General features: G+C 42.7%; 1 protein-coding gene across 11 annotated transcripts in view; it reads left to right on the top strand.

Annotated features, from left to right (window-relative positions):
* The window catches only part of Lrrc49 (leucine rich repeat containing 49), a 114293-nt gene extending 89989 nt beyond the window's left edge, over window positions 1-24304 (top strand). For all 11 annotated transcript variants that reach the window (XM_050151924.1, XM_050151930.1, XM_050151926.1 and 8 more), the window contains 6 exons: window positions 1630-1796; window positions 9547-9784; window positions 10890-11075; window positions 14264-14373; window positions 18690-18843; window positions 23653-24304. In XM_050151924.1, coding sequence (XP_050007881.1) covers window positions 1630-1796; window positions 9547-9784; window positions 10890-11075; window positions 14264-14373; window positions 18690-18843; window positions 23653-23856 — 1059 coding nt within the window. In that variant the 3' untranslated portion in view covers window positions 23857-24304. The remainder of the gene's footprint in view (window positions 1-1629; window positions 1797-9546; window positions 9785-10889; window positions 11076-14263; window positions 14374-18689; window positions 18844-23652) is intronic.
* Window positions 24305-25097: the final 793 nt, after the last annotated feature.

Here is a 25097-nt window from a genome sequence, read left to right as displayed (position 1 = left end):
TGCGCAGGCGCCAAGGGAGTGGGAGAGAAGCCCCTAGCCCTTCCCTGGCTCCAGAATAGACCTCCTGGAGAGGGGCTAGTAGCTCACTTGGTAGATGTTTTTCACTGGCAAATTTTGAATGAAAGAGAAAAAGAAAGAATCTATATTTAGCATTCTAATCTAACTTAGATTTTAAGATGTTAACTTTTGAGGCCAGCAAGATGACTCAGCAAGTAAAGGTTTTTGCCACCAATTCTGCCGACCTTAGTTCAGTCCCAAGAACTGGCATGGTGGAAGGTGAGAACTGACTCTGGCAAGTTATCATGTGACCTCTGACCTCCATACCCATGCATCATGGCACATACAGGCACTCACACACATACATGCACGCATACACGTGCACACACACACACATTCTCACACACACTCTATAAAATGTAAAAAAAAAAAAAAAGTAAAGGCTGCAGAGATGGCTTTTCAGTTGAGAGCACTGGCTGCACAGGACATGGGTTCAATTTCCAGCACCCAAATGGCAGCTCTCAACTGTCTGTAACTCCACTTTCAGGGGATCTGACACCCTCTTCTGGCATCTATGAACACTGAAACTATGTGGTTCACAGACATACATGCAGGTAAAATATCCATACACATGAAACAAATAATTTTAAATAAAATAAAAATAAATGAAGCATTGCCTTTTGAAAATGGTGATAGTACCAGAATAGGAACCCTTACCCAGTCCCTGTCAGCTGCATCTGCATAGAATAGAGCGTGTTAATGGAGCATGACTTCTTTGGGCTTACGGTTTCTTTTTTTCAGAAGGGTTTCTATGAGACAGCTGAGTTCCAAGGCTGCAAGTCAGTGGTTCTCACTGCATGAGAAGTACTGGAGTGTGTTAGAGGGCCAGACTCCTGACCCCCCAAAGGCGGGTTAGTTGAGGCACCCTGAACTCCAGTGCCCCTGCCCAAGGCATCATCCATTGCTTTACTTTACTCAGCCTTCCTGTTCTTCTACAATGATGGTAGCTGTCCAGAAAATGTTTACCCAGTAGAACTTCTTCTAGTAGCCTAGATAACATTTTTTCATCCTTAAATGTCATGATCTGTACCATGGGGGCTGGAGGGAGGGCTCAGCACTGAGAGTGCTCGCTGCTCCTGCAGCACACGTGTTTGTAACGCCAGTTCTAAAGGGTCTGATGCTCTCTTCTCCACGGTAACCCACACATACGTTCACATAAATAAAGTATTTTTAAAACCAAGTTACACCATGAAATATGAAATACTAATCAGTCCCCACCCTTTTTCTCTTCCCTAATCATTGGGTAAAAGACGAAAGTATTAGTAGCTACTTCTTGCTCTGTTTAAGGACAGAGGCATATAACTTTGCCAAGCCAGAGTTTCAGTTAGTGAAATAAATAATCTCACTGTTCAGAACAAGAAGTATACTAATTTTCCATGTAGGCTGACAGCATTATTAAGAGGTTTGAGCATGGGGTGAACACAGACTCATAGGCTTGCTTTTGAAGGTGTGCTAGGTGTTTACCGCCAGGGAATTTGTTCGGAAGGTACCAGAAGAAAAGGACGGGAAGCCAGTGTTTCTCTCTTCACAGATACATGTCATATTAACTGCTCTTCCATTACCTTCCTGTAGGAGAAGAAAAGGCTAACAATTAACAATGTCGCTCGAAAGTGGGACTTGCAGCAACGAGTAGCCAATCTTGCCACCACCCAGGACAGAAAGGACTCCGAGTCCCCTCTGCAGGAACCCTGTCAGATCGATGGAAGCGCCGCCATCTCTGCATTTCCAGAGGAAACAGGGTATGTGACAGCGCTCTCATGTGCTATGGCGCTTCTAGAGTTGAGTTTAGAACAGGGATGGTAAACCATTTAACATAGTTATTTTTGAGGAATAATTTTCTTAAGAAAGCCAAAGCTGAGATTAAGAAGTTAAGAGAAAAAATTAAAAATATAAATCTGTAACATTTCCCTACTAGAAAAATCCCCCAGTGGTTTGCTATTTTTTGAAGGGGAAAAGTCTAGAGACTGAATGTAGCCTATGAGGCCCTCTGTTCATGCACATGACCTTGGAGATACCCTGGCTCGAGAGAGAGCTTCTGAACCTTCATTCTCACCTTCTTCCCCAGCCTTTTCTGGCCTAGGCATCTGGTGAGTCTGTTGCTAGCTGCATGTTTTCCCTGGGCTTTCTACATGCCCCTTTAAATGCTTCTGACAGCCAGGCCTAGCGCCCAAATCCCAACTATTTGGGAAGCTGATGCCAAAGGATCACAAGTTCAAATCTGATCTAGAGAGTAAGTTCAAGTCTAGCCAGGGCAACTTACTGAGCCTTTGTTTCAAAATTAAAGAAAAAGTAAGTGACAAAAGGTTGGTGTGGCTCAGTGGGAAAATACTTATCAACCAGGTACAAGGCCAGGTCCAGTCCTCAGCGCTGAAAAGGCTTTGGACAAATGCTACCCAGCAGTTGCCTTAGCCCCAGTGATACTTCAGGGCAAGCTCCACAAGGGCAGACCTTGGTAGAGTCAGGTCCAGACGACAGAACACAGGGGCAGTTCTGGGGACTGTGCTCTGTACTGCGTGCCTGGTTGCCTGTGGCTGTCACCTTGAGGGGTGAGGATCAACAGGGGAGTGACGATGCCAGAGCCTCTCTCTGAAGTCCATCACAGTCAGCGTTCTTCACTGAGTATTCCTCTGGTTCTTGTCAGTTTTAGATGCTAGAACTCAGAGTCTGTCGATCTGACTGCTTTTCCTAAGGAGCCTATTGGTTTGTATTAGAGTGGAGCTTATAACCTGGCTCCTGTTCTATTTTCCCTCCCTCTTAGGACTCCAGTTAGAGTCTGTGACTGTGGTGTTACATTGCAAGATCAACAACATTTACATCCATTCTGCAAGCATAAAGCTTGGTCAGCTGATAGCATTTAAGCCTTAACAGCTCTCCTAAGCATTTAAGCCTTGACAACTGCCTAGTAGATCTGAGTTTCTATGGGAAATATATTTCTTGGCTCCGGAGTTAAGCTATGTGCTGACACTCTTCTGGTCTCCATGTCACTCAGAGAGAAGACACCCTCTTTTCATCACACTTCCAAGCTTTCCAGACCTTGCTTCATATCTGAGTGTTCTCTTCTTACACAAATTCTCTTTAATCTGTGATTTCATATTGCACAGTTTTTAAAGTTGAAAGGAATGAACCTGTAGCTAGTCAAATTTCTCTCTTGAATAGAGCTACACTTCCTGAAGTCCACTGTCCCCATGCCTAATCCAGTCTTGTCACTGCCTTTGTACTCTCTGGTTTTACTGTGTCGTTCGTAGGCTGTGACTTCTTCCTGGTATTATATTTTGTTCTCATATCCTCTTCTATTTCTCTTATTTGTTTTCTGTCCTTTCAGCCTCTTTAGAGGTAGAATCTCTCAGCTCTTACTCTGTGATTTCTTCTCCTCCTCCACTGTCTAGCTGGGAATATTTGTGCATGACAGTGGCTTTAAAGGCCATTTATAGATGAGGACACTGAAATGTATTTCTTTTCCTTTATGGATTTTTCATTTAGATGTTGCATAAGAAAGAAATTCTAAAAATATTGTCCCCATTTTGTTTCATAAAAGTTTAAATTTTGGTCTTTATCAGCCTTGGTTATACCTCACATTGATTTGCCTGAGGTGAGGGCTGGGTTTTCATTTCCTTCTATAGGAACGACCACTTACTCTAGTGTTCCATTCAGAATACTCGTTCCTTTCCCCCACTGGGATCTATGTGCATGTTTTCTTAGCAATGGGAGTAGGTGGGGGTTTCTTTCTGCCTCACTCAATGCTAGGGATTAACCTGAGGCATCACTGTTCTCAGTGAGAGCTCTGCCACCGAGCTTGGTCCCCAAGTCTAGTCCTCCAGAGCCTCAGTTACTGCCCTGGGTCATCTCCTTTCTCACTCTGTATTCGTCCCTTGAGGGGCTCTCTCAGCTGAGTGGCTGCCATCTTATTCGCAGTGTACAGCCAAGGCCGCGGTTTGTTCCTTCCTCAGCACTGGACGGCCTTCGCTGTCTGGCCTCCAGAAGCTTGCTGGGCTCCCTGCTGCCAACAGTCCTTCCTTCTCGAGCTCATGGTACTTTATACCTATCAGTCTCTTTATGTTTCCGAATGGCACCTTGAAAGCAAGGGATTTAGACATGTGGGCTCATTCCTATCTGCTGTTTTGCTCAAGAGTACAGGGTAAAGCATTATAAATGCTAGCAATTGTATTACTATTTCTTTATTAATCTTTAAAATAAACTAACATTTGCCTTTGGACAGTGATGCAAGCCATTCTTCTTAAAGGCGTTAGGCTAGTGTAGAGAGCTACAGAGTCTTTTCTGTAGTGTTTCAGCTTGTGTTTAAATGCTACAGGTGGTTTTCTACTTTAAGCCATCATCGATAGTCCTTAATATTTCATAATGCTAAAAAGATAAGTCATTCTTGTGTTACCGTGTTCATGACCTCTGACCTATGGGCATATAACCAAATGCCTAAGAGCAAGTGTCCATGAAAACATTATAGGCATATAAAGGAAAGAAATTCTTTAACACCTTGCTATATCCCATTAACTATTTTACTGTTCTCTGAACTTGGGACAGCTCAGCAGTAAATGACATGCCGCAGAGGCCTTTGCCCAGCAGAAATGGCAGAATACTAGGTGTAAGCTTTCCTTTGCTTACGTTGGATGCATGCAGTGAGGCTGGCTTGTTTTTGGTCATTTCCTGTCTATGAACACTGGCCTTTAAGCCAACACTATTATAATAAAATATAATGCGTAAAATGAATCTCCACACGCATGAATGTTGTAATAGAAAATTCATAAAATGAGTTATTGTAGGACTCAGCACCACCTACTCGGGGGAAAAAAAAATCATCGGAAAGACGTGAAGCATTCATGTTCTGGCCTGTTTCTAAGAAGCCTGAAGGCAGGAAAGAAAAAAGTGTTCAGGCCCCTGGAATAGTGTCTTTTTGTTGGCATGTATGTGGACTGCATTTGGCCTGGCTCTTAAGAATTTGATACTTTACTGCATCAAGTCAACAACACCCCCACCACCACCTTTCCCTAGGTTGCTCCAGTAATTGAGGAGACAGGATATTTCCTGGGTGTCTCAGAAAGAGCTGTTTGAGTAGATGGTACTTGGAGTTGACATTAACCAATAAAGAACTTGAAGGTAGTTCACATTGGGGATCCTCCCGCCTGCCGCCACTTATTCATCTTTGAGTTGGAGAACACAGCAGTAAGCTTTATGTGAAACCAAGCCTGAAAATCATGGAGCCTCCACAGAAGAATCCTGACTTCCTCATGGTGCAGGTTCAGACTGAATACGGGTAGGAAGCTGGCTGGGCCCAGTCACTCCCTAGAAGTTGAAGGCATACCTACTTCTTTCTTCCCCCTCATTTTCTGTGGCCAATTAGCCATTAATTCCCCTTTTATCTTATCCTAAATACCTAGTGATATGCTGTCCTTCATTGATAATGGTCACAAATGTATTGTACTAACTTCAAGGCATGGTTTTATGCCTTTATTATTTCTGGTTTTCACAACACCTCTGAAAACATGGTGATATGAAATCACCATTTATAGACCAGGAACCTCAAACTCCAAAATCCAGAACCTTCTTGAGAGAGTGGCAGGTCAGGAGGTTTAGCCAAAGGCCATCCAATTTTATTGGCAATGCACCTCTCCTATAGTTACCGTGTCTTTCTGTTATGCCCTCTTGTGGGCTGGTTGACATGTCACCGGTTTTATTAATCTCTCTGCATCCACCCTTCCTCTCAAATCCTTCATAAAATAGATGTACTAATATGTCTGCAGGGGGTTCCTGAAGGCCGAGGGTGCCTGTGCTTCATCTGTGTATCCTGGCACAGGGACTTAGACCTTGTCTGACTCTTTGGAGTTATTTTACAAAGGCTCCAACTATGGCCTTCCTGCCTCTCTGCCCCCTCCCTCCCTCCCTTCCTTCCATTCTTGTATTTGTGCATATTTCTGGAGATTGAACCCAGGGCCTCAGACATGGATGTGCTCTATTTCTGAGCTAAATTCCAAGCTCACTAGATATGGTCTTTCCCTTTTTGTTTAAAACCCTTTTCTGTTCCTCATAGCTATGGGATAGTATCTGACTTTCCAGCTTCACTTTCCTCGCCGTTCTCCTGTCTGTGTTACAGTCCCGTGCTCCAGGGTTCCAGTCATACTGAAACTGAGCTCCCACCACTGCTCAGCATAGGCTTCTACCCCCCTTTTTCCTCGTGCCCCTTCTCTGCTTCTGGTGAAACACTGTACCCACGACTCAAGGGTCAGTTTAAAGGCTGCTTCTTTTTGAGACCCAGCTTCTCCCCCTACAGGGATTTGTCGTTCCTTTTTCTGTTTCCATAAAATAAGGTTGAAATACCCACTCAGTGACAATTAGCACATCATACTTAATGTCCATGCATGCATACCTTCTTTTAAATCCCCTATCCAGACTGGAAAATATTTGAGGGCAGGTATATCTTGATTTCTTTGTATGTCTCCAATGCCTAGCACAGTATGACACACACATAATCAGCTCTCTGCAAAATCCTACTGATTGGTTCAATGACATAATGAGGTCATTTCAGTTTAGAAATTATATGGCTTGCTTGTTAGGATTACCGCCATGGTATTTGGGGAAGTACATCTCCATAATTTGGCTTTACACGCAATAGTCTTGATATATCAAAAGGAAAAGGTGTATGTGCTCACTACTAATTGTCCTTATCAATACAGATGAGTTAGTCAGCTGTGCCGGAAGACTTTGCACAGAACTTTGTACATAGCAGCCTTCTGGGGGGTGTTTGATGAGTGAATAAATGAACTGATATGTGCATATCATGTCTCTAACTAAAAAGGATGGGACATACCTCTATCATTCATGCAAGGATGCTCTCCAACATCTAAACATTGTTCAGTGTTGCTTTCAAAATCATTTTATGGAAATTGAGCATGCCTTGTTAGGGAAGCAAATTAGTAAGCAGTGGCCTGAGGTGAGGCCAACCCAGCAGCCTCATCATTAACTGGCTTGGCCTTGCGTGTCCCGGGAACAGCTGCTCTGTGTCTTCCGGGGAAGGCCAAGGCTGGCTACAGCCCAGCAGCCACGTGTTTCCTTTGGCTCAGCTTCCTGACTATCTTAGAGCATCCTAACTGTAGGCTTATTTAGTTTTTCACTTTTTTTCCCAACAGCATGCTTACCAAAAGTGTACACAAAATAATAGCCTTATACTCACAGACTTTTTGCTTTAGAGTTTATATTCCTATTTTTTGATTTTTTGAGACAGGGTTTCTCTGCGAATCCCTGACTGTCCTAGAACTCACTCTGTAGAACAGGCTGGCCTCAAACTCTGAGAGATCCGCCTGCCTCTGTCTCCTGAGTGCTGGGATTAAAGGCGTGCGCCACCACTGCTCTGCTATATTCCTAATCTTTTACTCACATGGCAGAAGAAAAGTTAAACCACTCCTAAAAATGTGATATGGGACAAGATCCCGTCCCCGTGGGTTTGCTCGTCACGTTGGTATCTAGCTAATTCTCCATTGAATTGACATTAAGCCTACACTTTTCTGGCTGCTGTGGCCATGAGGCACCACCACATCAAATGACATTTTTTCCTATCATCTCTGACTGCATGTCTCTGTCTTCCCTGACTAGCCTTGTTAGCGCCTGCAGCGTGTCTGTGTCCTTCATTCTGTCTGTCTGCCCATTCTACAGCGCCCTATAGAGATTTAACAGATACCCCTGAAAGTCTTCGTGGTTTATTAATTCAAGAGATATTTACTGGGCACTGCTAGATGTTGGTTCCACTGTGGTACACGCAGCAGGATTGATGCACACAAGAAGCTCTGAGCAGTGAGCAGTGTTGCAGTATACTGCTATCGGTGCTGTTGCTGTGAGTTGTGTGCCATCCATACGTCTCCCTTTCAGTGCATCAAATGCTGACTGCTGTCCTCTGTGTCAGCAGGAATCATTCTGCTCTGCTTGCAAAGCACAATAGATGGAAGTAATTCTTTTCTAATTCTGTCCCGTTATTGGCTTTTACCTTTCTAATACTAAGCTAGTCCACACCACTACTCATGGGGTGTTTAATCATTGCCCCTCTTAATCTTTTGATATAAATTAAGGATTGCATTAAAAGTAATTGTGAATATTTTCTTAGTTGCATATTCACTTTGAATCACAAATGTCATTAGCTAATCTGCTCATGAATAGACAGGTGTGTAACAAACAGTTCACTGGTACCTGTGAAATAAATCAATAAACCAATGGGATAATCATCTGTCAGGCTTACTGTTTAACCCTAGCATTTAAAAACCATTGATGATCTTTCATAATTGATTAATATGTTGTAAAAATCCCATTAGTGGACCCGAGAGTCTCCAGATGAGAGAATATGCTCTTTAGCTTCATGAACTTACTATGTGGAGGAGGAAGCAAAATTGCCAACGTGTAATTATGATTACTCTGAGGCATGAAGCCCTGGATGGGTACCCAAGTCCCAGCTTGCTGTTCAGGGAACAGACAAGGGCAGAGAATAAACCCTCAGTGAAAACGCATGGAGCAAAAGTCAAGTGCTGTCCAAGTTTTGAACTGGAGCGGAACCATAACGTTACATTTCTATTTACAGAGCAAAATTTTTGAACTGGATCAAGGAGCTTTATTGATTCTCCACTTGCCACTCAGGTCGGCTTTTATAGTAGCATGGTTTCTGCTTTGGGAATAACACAAATGACCCTATCTGTAGAGTATCCAATATGATATTGTGTCTAAAGCATAATTTGTTTTTATCACTCTTGTTTCAATTTAGGAAGGAAGACTTGATTGATTTTTATTAATTACAACTGAACTATATGTTGATAGTTTTTTAGGGGATCAGACCATTCAAAAACAGAGTCAGTATTGCTCACTTAACTCAGTAACTAAGGCAGAAAATAGTTTATATTATACATTTTGCAAACATTTTATATTGTATTTTATAAATAATATTTTACAATGTCTTATGGAAATATATTTAAAATGTATTTATTTAGCTAGATTTATAAATTTGAAAAGTATATTTATATTAATATAAGAAGATCTCAGTGACATATTTAAGGTATATGAAATTATTATCTTTTATTAATATGATGAGTAATCTGGACTTGGGGGTGGGTTATTAATATTTTTCTTATTTTCAGCTAAAATACATGATTGGATGTTAATGCTAATCTTTCAGATAACCTAGTAAATTAATCTAAGGATACATAAACATGAAAACATGAGGGAGGCTGTGGTGGGGGGAATGGGGCCAGCAGGAGATGGTGGTGGTGGGGGAAGGAGGCTCAACAACAGTGAAGTGGAAAATGCTAATCAAGTAATCAAACCTGTTACTTTGCAAGCTAATTTTAAAAAACTGAAAAAAATTAATCTGTGGTGCTCTGGATTTGATTACAGAAATGGAGGTAATCAATATTAAACTGTAGAGTGCCTCCTACCATGCTGTCCTAGCCTGTTATTTATTTCCTTTGCATGCTCAAAACTTTACTTAAAAAAAGACTTTTGCAGGTCTCTAGACCCAGGGCTCAGCAGTGCGTTACAAGGCTTGTCGGTCACAGACACACACTTGGTGGAGATAGAAGGGGAAACCCTTTCCCTGTACGGCTCAGGGGCACTGGAATGCCTGGATCGGAACTGGAGTGTTCAGACAGCCAGCATGGTCACCACCGTCTCTTTCACATTCATTGAGTTTGATGAAATCGTCCAAGTGCTTCCCAAACTGAAGATGAAGTTTCCAAATTCTCTGGTAAACGCTTTCCTTTGGAAGTTCTTTGAATTGTTCTTCATTGTGCCTTGTGTACTCAGGCCAAAGCCTGATTCAGGTTTAGTTTCTGTAGTTTTTTATGTGCTGATCTCTGGCACTGGAATTTAAATTAGTTCCATAAATGCCCTTGCAGGTTTGTGTTAATATTAGAAACTGTATCTCTAAAAACAATCCTTGATGCAGTAGAAAAGACCAATGGAATTTTATGAGCATTATCTATTTCAGTTTTACAAAGAAGGCCACATAGTCCTATAGCATGTATTCAGGCATTGAAACTGGAATGGATGGGACATGTGTGTTTATTACATGATCTGAAACTGATATGGATGGAATATGTATATTCATTATATGATCTGTTGGTAGTCCTCTGACAGCACAGAAAAAAACCTCAGGCTGCTGACTCAGCTTCCCTGGCCCTGGGACGGCACTAGGAAATAGTCATGTACAGGGAGCTTCCTCTTGAGCTTTTCCCACAGTGAGTTTCTCTAGTCGTCCTTTTATGGTTTATGTGTTTTCCTTCTCCACCATCCCCAAAGAAGATAGGTAGCAATAGAAGCAGGTGTTTGGAAAGACTATCCAAGTTTGCAAAGAGACCATTTGCTTTAGTGTTTCTGTTTTAGTACTTTGCTTCTGCTTTGCTAATTTAAGTGACGACATAGTTTTCAGAAAGAGTATTGCCGATGCTAGTCCTCAGGACCAGGGTGAGTCCTTAGACATTTCTGAAATGTTCCATTCCTTCCTTTATACATTAATGTTAATGCAAAATGTGTAGAATAGGTAAATCCTAAAAGAGTCTGGATTATTTAGTATTTAGATAACTCTAAGAGATCCTGGTTGTTGAGGATGTTCCTTGCAGAAGGGATCACCCAAAACTCAGTTTTGTATAGATGCCATCAATGGTTGATGGATTAGGCACATTGAAGTTAAATGAACTTAGAGCATTCCATTGGTTTAATGTGGCTGAAAATGTATTTTCTAAGCCTGAAACTTACAGAGTTCCATGGGAAATGGTCTGCAACATGTTGATGTTGGTATTTAAGGTGTTTAAACTCCAAGCGAAGACATTGTGTTTTGTTTGGTATTGCAGCACCTTAAATTCAAGGAGACCAATCTTGTAATGCTGCAGCAGTTCAATGCCCTAGCACAGCTTCGTCGGGTTGACCAGTTGACAATTGATCCTCAGGGAAACCCAGTGGTCAACTTTACACTCTGGAAATACTACGTGCTGTTTAGGCTCAGCCACTTGGGCATGCAGAAAATAAATGGAACAGAGGTAAGCAGAAGCAAACAGACTGTAGAATGAGCTTCCACTTGATGGCCCTCGATGGAAATTAATTGTGATATGTGATTAACTGTGCAGAAACACTGTTTCTTAAAATAAAATCACAGCATTCAGAGTATTAAAAAGAAAAATAACCATATACAGGCAACCCGTGTGCATACATGCACACATATGCATACACACTGCACACTCACACGCTCACACTCATGCCCACAAGCACTGCATCTGACACAGTGAACAGATGTTTTTTTTCCTGGTGAATAGTAACTACTTTTCCTGATGTTTGTGAGCATTCAGGGAAATAGAACTTTGAAAGAAAATGACATTTTCAAAAGAAAAAAATGCTACTTTTGTAGGTAAGGCAAACTTTTATCTTTCAAAATGCTCTGCAGACTACGGCATACAAAGGAGGACGGGAATCAAGCTAGTGTCCACTAATAAAGAAGTGAGGAATAAAGTAGAAAGAGAAAATTTCAGCTCACATCTGGACTGCTCTATTAATAGTTGTCATGGCTGCTGTAGCATGGTGTGGGATAACACAGGTCTGAGCTGAATAACTGGAAAATTATTAATGGAAAGCTATTTTTAGATTGGTTTTTCTGAGTTTGTCCCAAGGCTAATCCCCCAGCTACTCAAAGACTGTGTTCTCGTTAGATATTAATTTGGGGCGGAGGAGAGGAAACTATGCTTCTATCACTATTGAAGCTAAATAACCTCACAAAGGGAAGCCATCTTCAAACTGTTGTTAGTCTCATTGTGGTGTTCATTGAGGTTCCGAAGACTTCCCTATTAAGATGAACTGTAGTCTACTTTGCTGGCTTAGTATTGCTTCCCAACTAGGACCCCACAGCTCCCTCTGGCCAGACCTGCTAAAACCCAGCATATTGTTGGTAACGTGGAGATCTGCAGGTCAGTGTCAAAAGCAGCCATACCATACCTCCACCATAATAGGCCCAGGGCCTTGGTGTCAGCCTTCTGTTAAAGTACCAGGAAAGCCTGGAACCTTCAGATGACTGACAGTCCCCCTGCTGGTTACGGGAGTCTAATGCAGACTTGTGTGCCCTTCAGCACTGCATGGGACAGAACTTGTAGCTCTGGTAGGGTCTGGTAATTAGCTAGAGGGTTTTCAGAATGAGTCTGGAAATACAATACGCAGGTTCTTTGGAATGTGGGTGAAGGCTTCTTCCTCATTAATGGCTACTGGGTGTGTTAATTAGCTGTAAGCAGTGATTTACCCAGCTGTTGATGTGCGTTACTATGCAATTACGACACCCTAAGAAGTATTGTAATTGTACAGGGGATTAAACAGAACCAATGCTATGTTCTAGTATAGCTTTTAGAAACTCTGAGTGTCATGGTTGTTTGATATTTTATTAAAACCCTAAAGGATTTGCCTGCCCCCTCAGTCTTTCCGTCTTATACCATATATGCTATGTTTATACCTCCCCTTCTGTAGCAGAGTGGCGGGGCTAGAGGTAGAATTGAATGATGAGCAGCGAGAAGATGGAGCAGTGGCCTGAGTTGGCCACTAGGTGACTGTGTTGGACCAGAGAATTTAGTTGTCAGCTAAGGAAAGGCTTCGAGGAGCCGCATCCCTAATCGTGAACGTCCAGGATAGGGGAGAACTAGTCTACAATGATGTGAATATAGTGTGTATGAATCGTATGTGAACTGTGGGGTTATCGTCAGAAGATGCTTCTGTCATATATCATCACAAGTACACACACACACACACACACACACACACACACACCTGCTCTTGCAACACTGGAGAGGCTGGAACAGGCAGTTTGCTGAGAAACCCTGTCTTATGGTCTCATGGTGCCAAAAGGCATGGGACATTGTAGAGATGGTTCAGTCTGAAAAGTATGAGAACCTGGGTGTAGATCCTCCAAACCCATGTAAGAACTGGGCCTGGCAGCACATATCTGGAACCCTAGAGCTGGGTAAGACAGAGAAGGGAAGGTTGTGGAGGCTTCCTGGCCAAACTGTCTGCCTGAGAGTGCAAGCTCCAGGCTGAATGAGAGCCTGTCTCATAGACAGCAGATGGAGAGCGGCACGGGAGACACTCTGTGTGTGTGCATTAGTGAGCACACATCTACACACGTGAGCACACACACCTACACCACACACATACACTCTCTCTAAACAAATAAGTAGATGGAGACCTCTTGGTTGCTTTTTTGTTTTGTTTTTAAATCTAAAACTGCTCACACGAAGACAAGGGTTTTCTCAACGTCTGCTCTGCTTACACTGGCACAGATAACCATTGTGGCAGTTCTCTTGTGCGTTTAAAACACTTAGCAGCATCCCTAGCTCTGTGCACTAGATGTCAGTATCACCCCTAACCAGACCAAATGTTGCCAAGTAGTCCGAGGAGACAGCATGGTCCTGGTTGGTAAATCAAATTTCACTGTGTAGAAAAGCCAACTGTATTGGAAATGCAGGCTACCCTGTTTTATATTAACTCTTTAAAATCCATATCTTTAATGTCATGATAATAGAACTAAAAATATTCTTTAAGAGAACAGGGAAATGGCTCATCTGTTAGAGTGCTTGCTAAGCAAACAAGAAGATTCGAGTTTGGATCCCCAGAATCCACATAAATACCACCTGTTATTCCAGTCTCGGAGGCAGAGGTGGGATCCTGAGTAATACGGCTGGGAGAGTGTGTGTGTCAGTGAACTCTGGGTTTGACTGAGACCCTGCCTCAAAATGTAATGTTTTACTGATATCAGCCTTGGACCTCCAGAGGTGTGTGCACGTATGCACACACGCACGTGCACACACAGCCACATGCACAGGTGCCCACACACCTGCAAACATCCATACATACATGCATGCATACCACACATACACAAACATGAATAAAGAAAAAGAAAAACATCCTGTAAGGATTTAAGGTACCTCAAGCACAGTCCTGAGGAATCATGAGTTCTAAGTTCAGAGCTGACTGGCCAGCCCCCAGTCAGCTTCCAGGAGTCACATTTGAGCTTCTCCTTTGTAAGTGGTCTCAGGAAAAAGCAGAATCTCAGTGAAGACTCCTGTAGAGGCCAGGGAAGGGTCTTTTTCTGTGCTAAAAGAAAACGTGGAATCCAGACATTTCTTTGGAACTGTGTTTGTTATACGAAGCTAAGAAGCAATGTCATTGTTGACCCTTCTCTGCCATTTCTCCTCAGGTGACACACAATGATTTGATAATGGCTGAGCGGCTCTTTGGAATCCTGGCCCATGTGGCATCTTCCGAGTTGCCTCAGTACCGCATGATCTCAATTCTGGGGGATGCCAGGTAAGCCCGAATTTTTAGATTGTACTTGCACTAGAAGTGCTCTCAGCTGTGCACTAGAAATGCTCTCAGCTCTGCACTGTGTGTCGTGCAGACAGTGCAGCCCAGGCTTAGCTTGTCCCTGGCCCTATTTAAACTGAGTCCTTTTTCTCCTGTGGTTATAATCGAATATGTAGTTGTAGTCTAATAATAGCTAAAGTGCACATAAACAATTAAAATATGATTCTTTGGGTGTAGCAAGAGGGCTGGGGTAGAGACTAGCTATGTTTGAGAACACTGGGAAGGGCTTCCTGTTTAATATACTTCTCTGGGAATGAGTAGGGGATTTTTAGGTTTAGAATATGGAGTAAGAGATCAATTTTTAAAAAGGAATTATAAACAGAACAGTTTGGTTATGAATTCAAATCTTACTCAAGCACATTTTATTGATCAATGTAAATCTCGTCTACAACCCACTGAACTGTTGTGACGTAAAAGCATCCTGAGGTAAAGTGCTTGCTGAATAACCTTGAGGGCCTGGCTCAGATCCCCAGGACCCATGTAAGAGCTGGGTATGGCAGCATGTGTCCAACCCCAGAGTCGAGGAACAGAAGCAGGCAGAGTAAGAGCTCGCTGTCCATCTGCAAGGGCAACCTCCAGAGAGCCTGTCTCAACATAAGATGAAGAAGCAACTGAGGAAGACATCCAGATGTCAACTTCTGGCCTACACATACAACACACGCACTCACACAACGCACGCATACACGTGCACACACACACACAGATGCACTCAGGTACACACACACACTCTCACACACATACACACACATCATCCCCCCTTACATAAATATACGAAAATACTTGAGGGGTGTACAAAAATCTTGAGGAGGAGGTATTGAATTAAGAAGTGATAGTTTAGATAGAAATCAGTGAAAATTATACTCTTCTGAATAAATATTCAGATTAAAAATATTCAGAATAAAAAGTCAGATTGTGAAAAAGTATCCAAATGTGTATGGGATGTTTGCAGAGGCTGAATGCATCTTCAACTCAAAGAAAATCTCTGTGTATTTAAAGGCCGTATTCGTACAGGTCATTGTCTCCGATCAGAATTCTGCAGAAGTTAATGAGATGCAGTGAGTTAGGAGCATGGAGGTGCAGCTCTGTGGTAGCAACAGGAGCACATAGTCAGCATGGCATGGCTGGCCCAGGGAGTCAGGGGAGCTGAGGAGGCTGTGTTGCTAAGGAATTGAGATAGCCAAGAACTTACCTTGGTGCAGTGGGAAAATAACAAAAACCCAGACAATAAAGTTACCAAAATATAAAATATAGGAGACTTTAAAATAAAAATAAATAAAATTTAAAAAAAGAGCCCATTTGACTCCATTCAATGCTATAGCCATGCAAGTTTTAAAATAATGAACTACCTTTGTGGGTGTAACTTATGCTCTGTAGTCAGGTGGGTCCTACGTGCTAAGCAGTGATGGCCAGTGCTGTGGTTCTTTTCATAGCAACTCACTGCTACCTAACGTGTTTTCAGTGGCCATGTCTGTTGACTAAAGCTTTTCACTGAGCAGAATTCTTTCTAAACATTATATTACATGAACATGAATATATGTCCAAGGATATCCGTCACAAACTGTTTCTGTAACAAAATAGTGAATGTACATTAGTAGAACAAAACCAACTACTTGTAACTTCAAAAATGATTAGCAGTTCCTATATGAAACTGTTTATCTTTGATTCCATACAACCTAGAATCACTTGGGAAGAACGACCCTCAATTGAAGAGTTGCCTGAATCAGATTGACCTGTGGCCATGTCTGAGAGATTGCCTAGACTGATGATTGATAGGAGGAGGTCACCATGCATACAAGAAAGCTAGCCGAGCTAGAGAACAAACCATTTAGTGTTGTTCTTCCATGGCTCCTGTTTCCAGGGTTCAAGTCTTAAGTTCATGTGTTGGAGGAGGCTGCTTGTTTGTTGGATCCCAGCTGTCCAGCCCTGAAATAATCCCACAGAAACTGTATTAATTAAATCACTGCTTGGCCCATTAACTCTAGCTTCTTATTAGCTAACTCTTACATCTTAATTTAATCCATTTTTATTAATCTATGTATTGCCATAAAGACTGTGCAGACCATAAAGGCCAAATAGTCTGGTAGGACTATATGACTTCTCCTGACTCCACCTCTCAGCATTCAATTTAGTTCTCCCACCACCACCTAAGTTCTGCCCTGCTATAGGTCCAAAGTAGTTTCTTTATTCATTAATGGTAACCACAGCATATAGAGGGGAATCCCACATCATTCATGTCCAAACTGGCCTCAGATTGAGACCTGGGTGTGGAAGCCAAATAAACCCTTTCCTTCCCAAAGATGCTTTTGGCCATGGTGTCTGTCACAGCAAAGAAATGGAACTAGAGCAGGAAGCATCAAGCGTAGGACAGTTGTGTGGCAGGTTCCAATTTTTGAGAAATAGGGTATATAGTTCAGAAATAATCGGTATACTTTTTAAATATTTGTTTTTAGTTTTTTGGGTTTTGTTTGTTGTTTTGTAAAAGATCAATTATCTGTAAGTGTTGAATGGGAAAATTGGGCCAAAAGCATGCAAAGTATAAAGATTTTTTAATTGCATATGTGTGTGTGCTGCTTGAATTCTTTTTTAGTTTTTGTTCTATTTTTATTGCTCTTTTTGAAATATTCTCATTTTTCAAAAGTATTTTGGAAGTCCTCTCTTTTCTTACTGATTTTTAGGTTAGTATACAAAGTAGTGGGTCCTGTTCCAACATTTTTGTGCTGTGTGTCATACTGTACTTTAAGTGTATTTAAACTCTTTTGAACTGAGGAAGAAATTCAAGCTGAAATACTAAATATATGAGTGCATATAACATCTAGAACTCTGTGGGTTATGGCCAAAACTGCACTGAGAGGAAATGACGTACATGTCTTTAGTGTGTTTACTAAAAGATGAGGACGACTAGAAAGTGATGAAAGAGACTTCACTTTGAGAACCTAGAAAAATCCCTAAGTAGCCAGGTGGTGGTAGCGACCGCCTTTAATCTCAGCACTCTAGAGGCAGAGGCAGGAAGATCTTTGTGAGTTCGAGGCCAGTCTGGTCTACAAAATCTAGTTCCAGGACATGCCCCAAAGCTACAGTGAAACCCTGTTTTGAAAAACCAAAAAAAAAAAAAAAAGTAAAGAAAAGAAAGAAAGATCCCTAAGTAAAGCAAAAACAAGTGGAAGGATGCAGAAAGGCAACATAACATAACATCTGCCTGAGCGCAAATCTAGCTGTCCAGCGACTCACTGTGCTCTTTACACAAACATTTCCTAAAATGCACGCTGAGCAAAATTGTGATTTGCATCACAACTTACTTCCATTCAGTCACAGGAATTATCATTGTCTTGAAATATGTCGAATGCAAACACTAGATGTTTATATAGAATTATGAGCTGTAGACTATTTCCTTATACTTTTCAAAATTTATACTTCTCCAAATTTCTAAAAATACATCAACATACTTTTAAATGAGAAAAAAGAAAAAAAGTTTAAATTTTTTCTGTTCCAAGAGAACAAACCATTTAGTGTTGTTCTTCCATGGTTCCTGTTTCCAGGGTTCATGTCTTAAGTTCATGTGCTGGAGGAGGCTGGATGGGACTCTGGGCGACAGCTCTGTGATGCTTCTGCTTCTTTGGTGTGTCCATTTGTACCCCACAGTGCCTCTTGCCATCACGTGGCCTCCTGCCAGCACCTGTGGGTTTTTTGCTGTTTTCCGTTTTGATTTTGCTGAAATTAACTCCACACCCAATTTGATTTTCTAGCTAGGAACACAGCTCAGGCAAATAAAGGAACTGTGAGCTATGAATGTGGTTATATGAGCAAACTAACATACCTTATAGCTATAAAGACTGTGTGGCTCGGTTCTTCGCACCTTTAATTGGCTTAAGCTTTGATTCACCTTTTGTATTGTTTCCTGTTGAGGTAGAGTTCTTTTCTCGTTGTAGAAATGTTTGAGATTGTTAGTGTTGATGATCAGCAGTCACAGAACAAAAGGCTGTGGTGGGCTCAGCGCATGTCACAAGCCTATAAACCTAGTTCTCAGGAGGCTGAGTCCATAGGAGTGGGAGTTTAAGTCTAGCCCGAGCTACAATAGTGAAACCGTGTCTCGAACAAAGCAAATAATGTGTATCAAATACCTTAATTAGTTGAAATACTGGGACACTTACTGCTCAGACTCACAGATCTGCCATTTAACAAAACGTGTACTCCCTCTGAAGTCAGCAAAAATTTCACACAATCTCATAAGTAACTCTGAGCCCATTTACCGTCTTCTGCAGGAAGAAGCAATTCCGATACCTAATAGAAAGCAAAGGTAAAAAACCTGGCATTATCAGTGAGGAGACCAGCGACAGCAAAAGGCTCATGGGAGAAAGCACAAATCGTGCTACCCTGAATTATACCACCAGAGAATTCTACCACGAGAAGCTGGAGGTACAGTACATGTCTGTGGTCTAGCGCCTCCTGCAGTCCATGCTCCATGGGACTGGAGGTTGTCCTCCTTCACACAATGCTGGGCCAGTACCAGCGGGGACTGGGGGACTGGGAGGTCAGCAAGCCTGCAGGTGAGAGCCTCTAGTCCAGTGTCTGTCTCAACACAAAGGCCTGTTCAGAAGAAAGCTGGGCCAAAAATCCAAACTAAAATAGGGCCCACAGCTCTGATCTGCCTAGATTAAGAGAAAAGGCGAGAGGCTTCCACCATGGGTGTTTAGCCAGAGTCTCCACTCCAGAGCGCTTGGCTTAGCTTGTGGTGTTTAGTTATGCACTGCACTCTGCCACTCATTTCCCAGTTGTATGTATGGCTGCTTCCTTCCCAGCAGAGCTTCTTAGCCAAAGAGCGTGGAACGATCATGCGCTTCTTATGTGAGCTTTATTGAGGGGTTACAGCATTGCCATGGTGGCCAGAGGCACAGGAGGAGAAAGTGTGCAATGCCGGCCTTGTTAGCAATCACCGACTAGCCGAACAAGTGTGTCACCTAAACAGCAGGAGAGAACCATGCTGCGGCAGTTGTGAGGTGGCAGAAGACAAAAGGGCAGGCACATCTATTTATTGAGCATCTAATGACATGTATGAGGTACCACATGAGAGCTATTTAAATCTCTACAGTTCTGACAAGTTAGATATAAACAGAGAGATTGACAAACGTGTGTATAAACTAAAAGTAGAACACCAGGCTTATACGTGTTTCCCTGTCAGCTCTAAACTCTGTATTAAGGAGTGGCTAAAAAGCCAGGTCACCTAACAGCAGAGTGTGCTAGAGGAAGAGGAGTGGGGAGGGTCAGCACTTGCTTTAAGTGCAGCTTAACTAGATCTTCTGTTTTCCCGATTTCCCTTCACCCTGCTCTCAGTCTGAAGCATCTTTGGAACCCATAGACGCCTATGGATAACAGCTTGAGGATCTTTGGCAACACATCTAACACTTTCAGCAGCATCCTGAAGGGTGTTTAGATTCTGCCTCAAGTTCTGGTAATGGAGGCCAGGGAAGCTCAGTGCTGCACTTGCCTGAGTGCACAGGGCCACGGGTTCATTCCTGGCATCTTGCATTCTCATATTCTCTCTCTCTCTCTCTCTCTCTCTCTCTCTCTCTCTCTCTCTCTCTCACACACACACACACACACACACACAATCAGTGTTCTATAATCCAACAGTGTCAAATGTGAAGAAGGTAGGAAAAGGTCGAGAGCATGACTGTCACCTAATAAAGACTTTGTGGTTTTGCCAGACAAGGAAAACGAAAGCTCAGCTGGCAGAATTATGAGCCCTTTTCCTAAAGTCCTGTGAGTCAGAAATTAACATATATGCTTAGAAAGTCTAAATATACAAATTCTCGTGAAAAAAAATTAAATAAATATATATATATATAATTGCTTTGTGCAAACAGGGATAATTTGATGAGGAAGCCTAGCAAGTTGGTAACCTCAAAAAACAGATCGTTCTGTTTTTTAATTTTTAGCTTGTTGAGGGATGTGAGGGATGTTAAAGACAAGAAAAACTTTTGTTTTTTCAAGGTAGACAGCACAACATTAACTCCAAAATCCACCAAAATTGCTAGGAAAAGAAAAGCTAAGTCAGATACTTAGAAATAGTGATGCAAAGATCCTGTTAAGATACTAACTTAGAGCTGGTATTTTAAATAAAATGAGAGTCAGAAGTTAGGATTGTATATTGTTTTTGCAGAGGTCCTGAGCTTTGTTTCTGGTACAAACCACTTTTAGGTCCAGCTCCAGGGTATCAGATGTGCTCCCCTGGTGTCTGTGGGCATTGCAATCCCATGTACAAACCCAAACCACACAGGGGGAGGGGGTTAAAAATGAAGAAATAAAATAAAAAGCAGAGTACAGAAGAATATTAAATGAATTATATACCTTACAACCATTGTAGAAATAAATTTAAAATAGGATACTATTTACTATAAAAATAAGCAATCAACTGATATGCTATGGCAATGCATAAAAATATGTATAAGCTAGGGCCAGAAATCACCTTAGTCAGCAAAGCGTTCGCCTCACAAGCATGAAGGCTTGAGCTTGGATCTCCAGAACAGTGTTCAAAGCCTGGTATGGTGGTGTGCACCTGGAGTCCCAGCACTGAGGAGGCAGGGGTAGGAGGTTTCTGGAATCTCTTCACCAGCTAGTCTCTGAATCACTGAGTTCCAGATTCAGTGAGAAACCGTGCCTCAGAAAGTAAAGCGAAGAGCACTAGAGGAGAGCACGTGACATCGACCTTTGGGATCGGTATTCGCACAGACACACACGCATGCCCTTTAGTGGGGGAAACTGAAATTGTGTTGCAGGTCACTAAAGAGCTGAGAAGTTTATATTCATAGACAAAGCACTCTGTGTTATAAAATGAATATAAGGCAGTTCCAATTCAAGTTTGTACAGAGTTACTGAATCCTAAGAGTTATCAGATTCAACCAGAACCTTCAGTATACAGAGGTGCTGTGCCAGATGCCGGGTAGCTATGGTAGGGGTCTGTGTCCTAGTTAAGGCTTTGTTGCTGCAGTAAAACACTGGCTAACAGCAACCTGAGAGGAAAGGGGTTATTTCTTCTTACAGCTTTTAGTTCTTCATCCAGGGAATCGGGGCAGAAACTCAAGGCAGGAAAATGGAGGCAGGAACTGAACAGAGACCATAGAGGAAGACTTCTTCTTGACTTGCCCCAGCGGCTTCCTTAGTCTGCGTTCTTATGTCACCACAGCAACCATGGGTGACACAGCCCATGATGATCTTGGCCATCCCATGTCAATCATTAATAAAGAAAACGATCTGTAGACTTGCCTATAGACCAATCTAACAGGCATTTTCTCAGTTGAGATTCTTGTTCCCAGGTATCTCTGGGTTGTGTCAGGCTGACAAGAACCAACCAGAGCAATGTCACCATGAAGCCAAGGCAGGACTAGACAAACTGGACAACAGCCAGAGTGACATTGCGTGTGTATGGGAGACTTAGTCACACAGCAGCCATTACAAACTGGTGGGGACAGTCTACTTCATAAATAATGCTGAGGGAAACATACTGAACCCATCTGTATATACAACAAAAAAATAACTTCAGACCAAATAAAAGTCAAAGTATAAAAATTAAAACTTGTAACTTCTTAGTTTTAAAAAAGAGGAAATCTTAGGGCCTTGGTTAGGGTGACTTTGAACACTCTAAGTGACTGATTATACAGGGAGATTTTTCATAAATTTGGCAATCAAGGTCATTTGTAATGGAAATAGCTTCAGCAGAATCAAGCAAACAAAATCTGGATTAAAGTGACGTGATCGATAAAAACGCAATGAGGAAGTAACCCGAGGAGATGCGGGCTCCTGTTCTGAGAAAGCTCGAAGGCAAGGGAGAAATCTGAAGCCACGTGACACTTTGGGACGTGCACCAAGCTAGCAAGAGACTTGGCCTTGAGCCCTGATTACCACTTATTACCTGGGAGACCTTGCCCAAGTCCCTTAATCACTGTCTCTTGACTCCCAGCCCAGCATTCCTTCTCGTCCCCCCAGCACCCCACATCTTGAAAAGTACTTACACAGTGCAGCAGCAGGGCCGTCTCTCTCCTGTGCTCACTGAGTGCCTGGGAAAATAAATGGAGGTGAGTTGCTCACAAATCAGGCTAAACAGTCCCTTTCATTATGTGTCCTGTTGCCTGAGGCTCGCCCATCCATCCATTCTCCTGCCTCATCTAAAAGAGATTTAAGGGACTAAAGAATCCAGTTCTCCTCTTAGACAGGCGAGGAAAACCGGAAGCTCAGGAATTGTTTAGGGTCACCTAGTGAGTTCCTGAAGGCCACAGGGGGAACTACCACCTACTGGGTGCCTAGCCTGGGTTCTCCTATTTCCAGTGCTTCCTGAAGACAGCCTGACAGCCTAGTTCAAGGATTCCCTTCCCTCGACACTGGCTGGTTGCTCACTAACCCTTTCATTCGGCAGTGCTATTACTTTTACTAATTAATTTAATTCATCTTAGAGTGTTTATGTTTTGAGTTTGAAGTTTAAATGGGTCTTAAATTTCTTGTCAACATTTAACCTTCAAAATAAATACTGTGTGTGTGTGTGTGTGTGTGTGTGTGTGTGTGTGTGTGTGTGTGTGAGTATCAGACCCAGGGCCTTCAAGCATACTAGACTAAAAACTTCAACACTGAGCTATCCCCCAATCCCAGTAGATAACTTTCTTAGCATCCTTGATGAAGTTGGAGCTGATACCCAAATGTCCTCTGGCTCCAGCACACCCTGATGTGTTTAGAAGCAGCTTCTCATCTTCAGGCTGCCAGGCCCAGAAGCTGGGCAAGGGTGCTGCTCTTTCGAAGGCGTGGTGTGTCCAAAGCTTGTGGTAGTTCTTCCTTTTTAGGCACTTTTCTCAAACTGTGTCCAAATAGTCTGGGCTGCAGTGTGACGTTCTGTCTGTCTGTCTCTGACTAGAGAGAAACGCAAAGGCTGAGTATAAGGGTTCTACACGGTAGCTAACCCAGACTCCTTAGCAGGGTTGGCATCGGCGCCCAACCCTTACTCCTCTGCAAAGCACCACTCAACCGACACAGAGGCCTGCAAAGAAATGAGGCCTTAGTTACTGCCTGCTGAAGCAGAACTCTCCACCAGGAGCTGCTGGGGAAGAGTTACTAGCCCAAAGACACAGGACAGGAGAGGCATGGGTGTGCACAGTAGGTTATTCCAAGCTTCTCTGACTTGATTAATTATTGTTTTGGCTTTTGAAATAGTTATGACTTAATGTCATTTTTTCATAACAGGAGATAAAGGACAAGAAGAAGTTCTGCAAGATGTATGTGGAAGACCTCGTGAAGGAAGCCACAACAATCAACATGAAAAACGAGGCTCTGCAGAAGCTGTGGCCGCAGATGTTCATTGAGCTGGTCAGAGACGCCGTCATAGAAATCCGCAGCAAGGATTCCTACATGAAGCTCTGCCTGCAGCAGATCACTGACCAGAAATAGGGATGGCTCCTACTTCTGGTTGATTCGAGCAATTTTTTAAAGTTTGGCAAGATGCAGGTTAGGCATGTTGAGACAACACCACTGTCCCACAGACTAGAAAGGGTGGCATCTCGCCTTGCTACCCACACTGGCGAGAAAGGAGGAAGGCAGGAGAGAGGGAAGACTCTTTTCCTCTGCATGCTGACCACACGCTTGGGAAACCAAGTGGCCATGGGAGGAGGCCTGTCTGCTGGGTCAGAATGCTTCTTCACCTCCCACTCTGACTGGTGCGCCTGCTCCAGCCCCAAGCACGCAGTGTGTGATGACAGGCTAGCATGACTTGCTTCTCCCAACCTCCATCCGAGACTTTTCCCCCTTTTTTGCCTTTTTATTTTATGTCATGATTTCAAAGCCAAGCATATGTTCTTTCTTATGAGTGAAGAATAAAAACATTAGTTAAAAAAATCAAGTCCAGTGTCTTATGTGGTTATGTTCCTCTTCTGTTTGTGGGATGCCTGCTATTCAGCTACCTCTATGGAAAGAGGCCTGTTCAGGTACCTCAGGGTACTACAGGGACCCACTGTGGGCTGAAAATGTGAAGACAGTTGAGCACAGGAAGAGGATGCTTAGCTTTCAGGACTCTGGGGAGAATGAAGGTGCAGCTAAAGTGCTTCTCTGAGAGGCATTTCCTTCTTACACGCATGTGTACTCATCCTTCAGAAATATTAGGGATGGGTAGAAGAGTCTAGGGTTTTTGGTTTTGTTTGTTTTTTTGTTTTGTTTTGTTTTTGTTTTTTGGGGAGGTTTTCAAGATAGGGTTTATCTGTAGCTTTGGAGCCTGTCCTAGGACTATCTCTTGTGGACCAGACTGGCCTTGAACTCATAACTCCACCTGCCTCTGCCTCCCAAGTGCTGGGATTGAAGGCATGTGCCACCACTGCTTGGCTAAGATTCTAGTTTTTAAATTCAGTTTGAAAACTCAAACAAGTAAGTAAGACAATGGGGGGGGGGTGCCATAGTAAAAGGAGTGGCGGGCTGCGTTCCCTGCTAGTTTTACACCCGAAATAATTACATAGAAACTGTATTCATTTAAACACTGCCTGGCCCATTAGTTCTAGCTTCTTATTGGCTAATTCTCACATCTTGATTAACCCATTTCTAATAATCTGTGTTGCACCACAAGGTGCTGGATTACTGGGAAAGATCCTAACCTACATCCGTCTCTGGTCGGAGAATCATGGTGTCTGCCTGACTCTGCTTTC

This window comes from Alexandromys fortis, unplaced genomic scaffold (genome assembly GCF_014885135.2).
Source record: "Alexandromys fortis isolate MF-2015 unplaced genomic scaffold, M_Fortis_MF-2015_v1.1 scaffold_70, whole genome shotgun sequence".
NCBI classification, from domain to species: domain Eukaryota; kingdom Metazoa; phylum Chordata; class Mammalia; order Rodentia; family Cricetidae; genus Alexandromys; species Alexandromys fortis.
The sequence above is the reverse complement of the archived record's forward strand: the minus strand, read 5'-3'. Positions and strand labels throughout refer to the sequence as shown.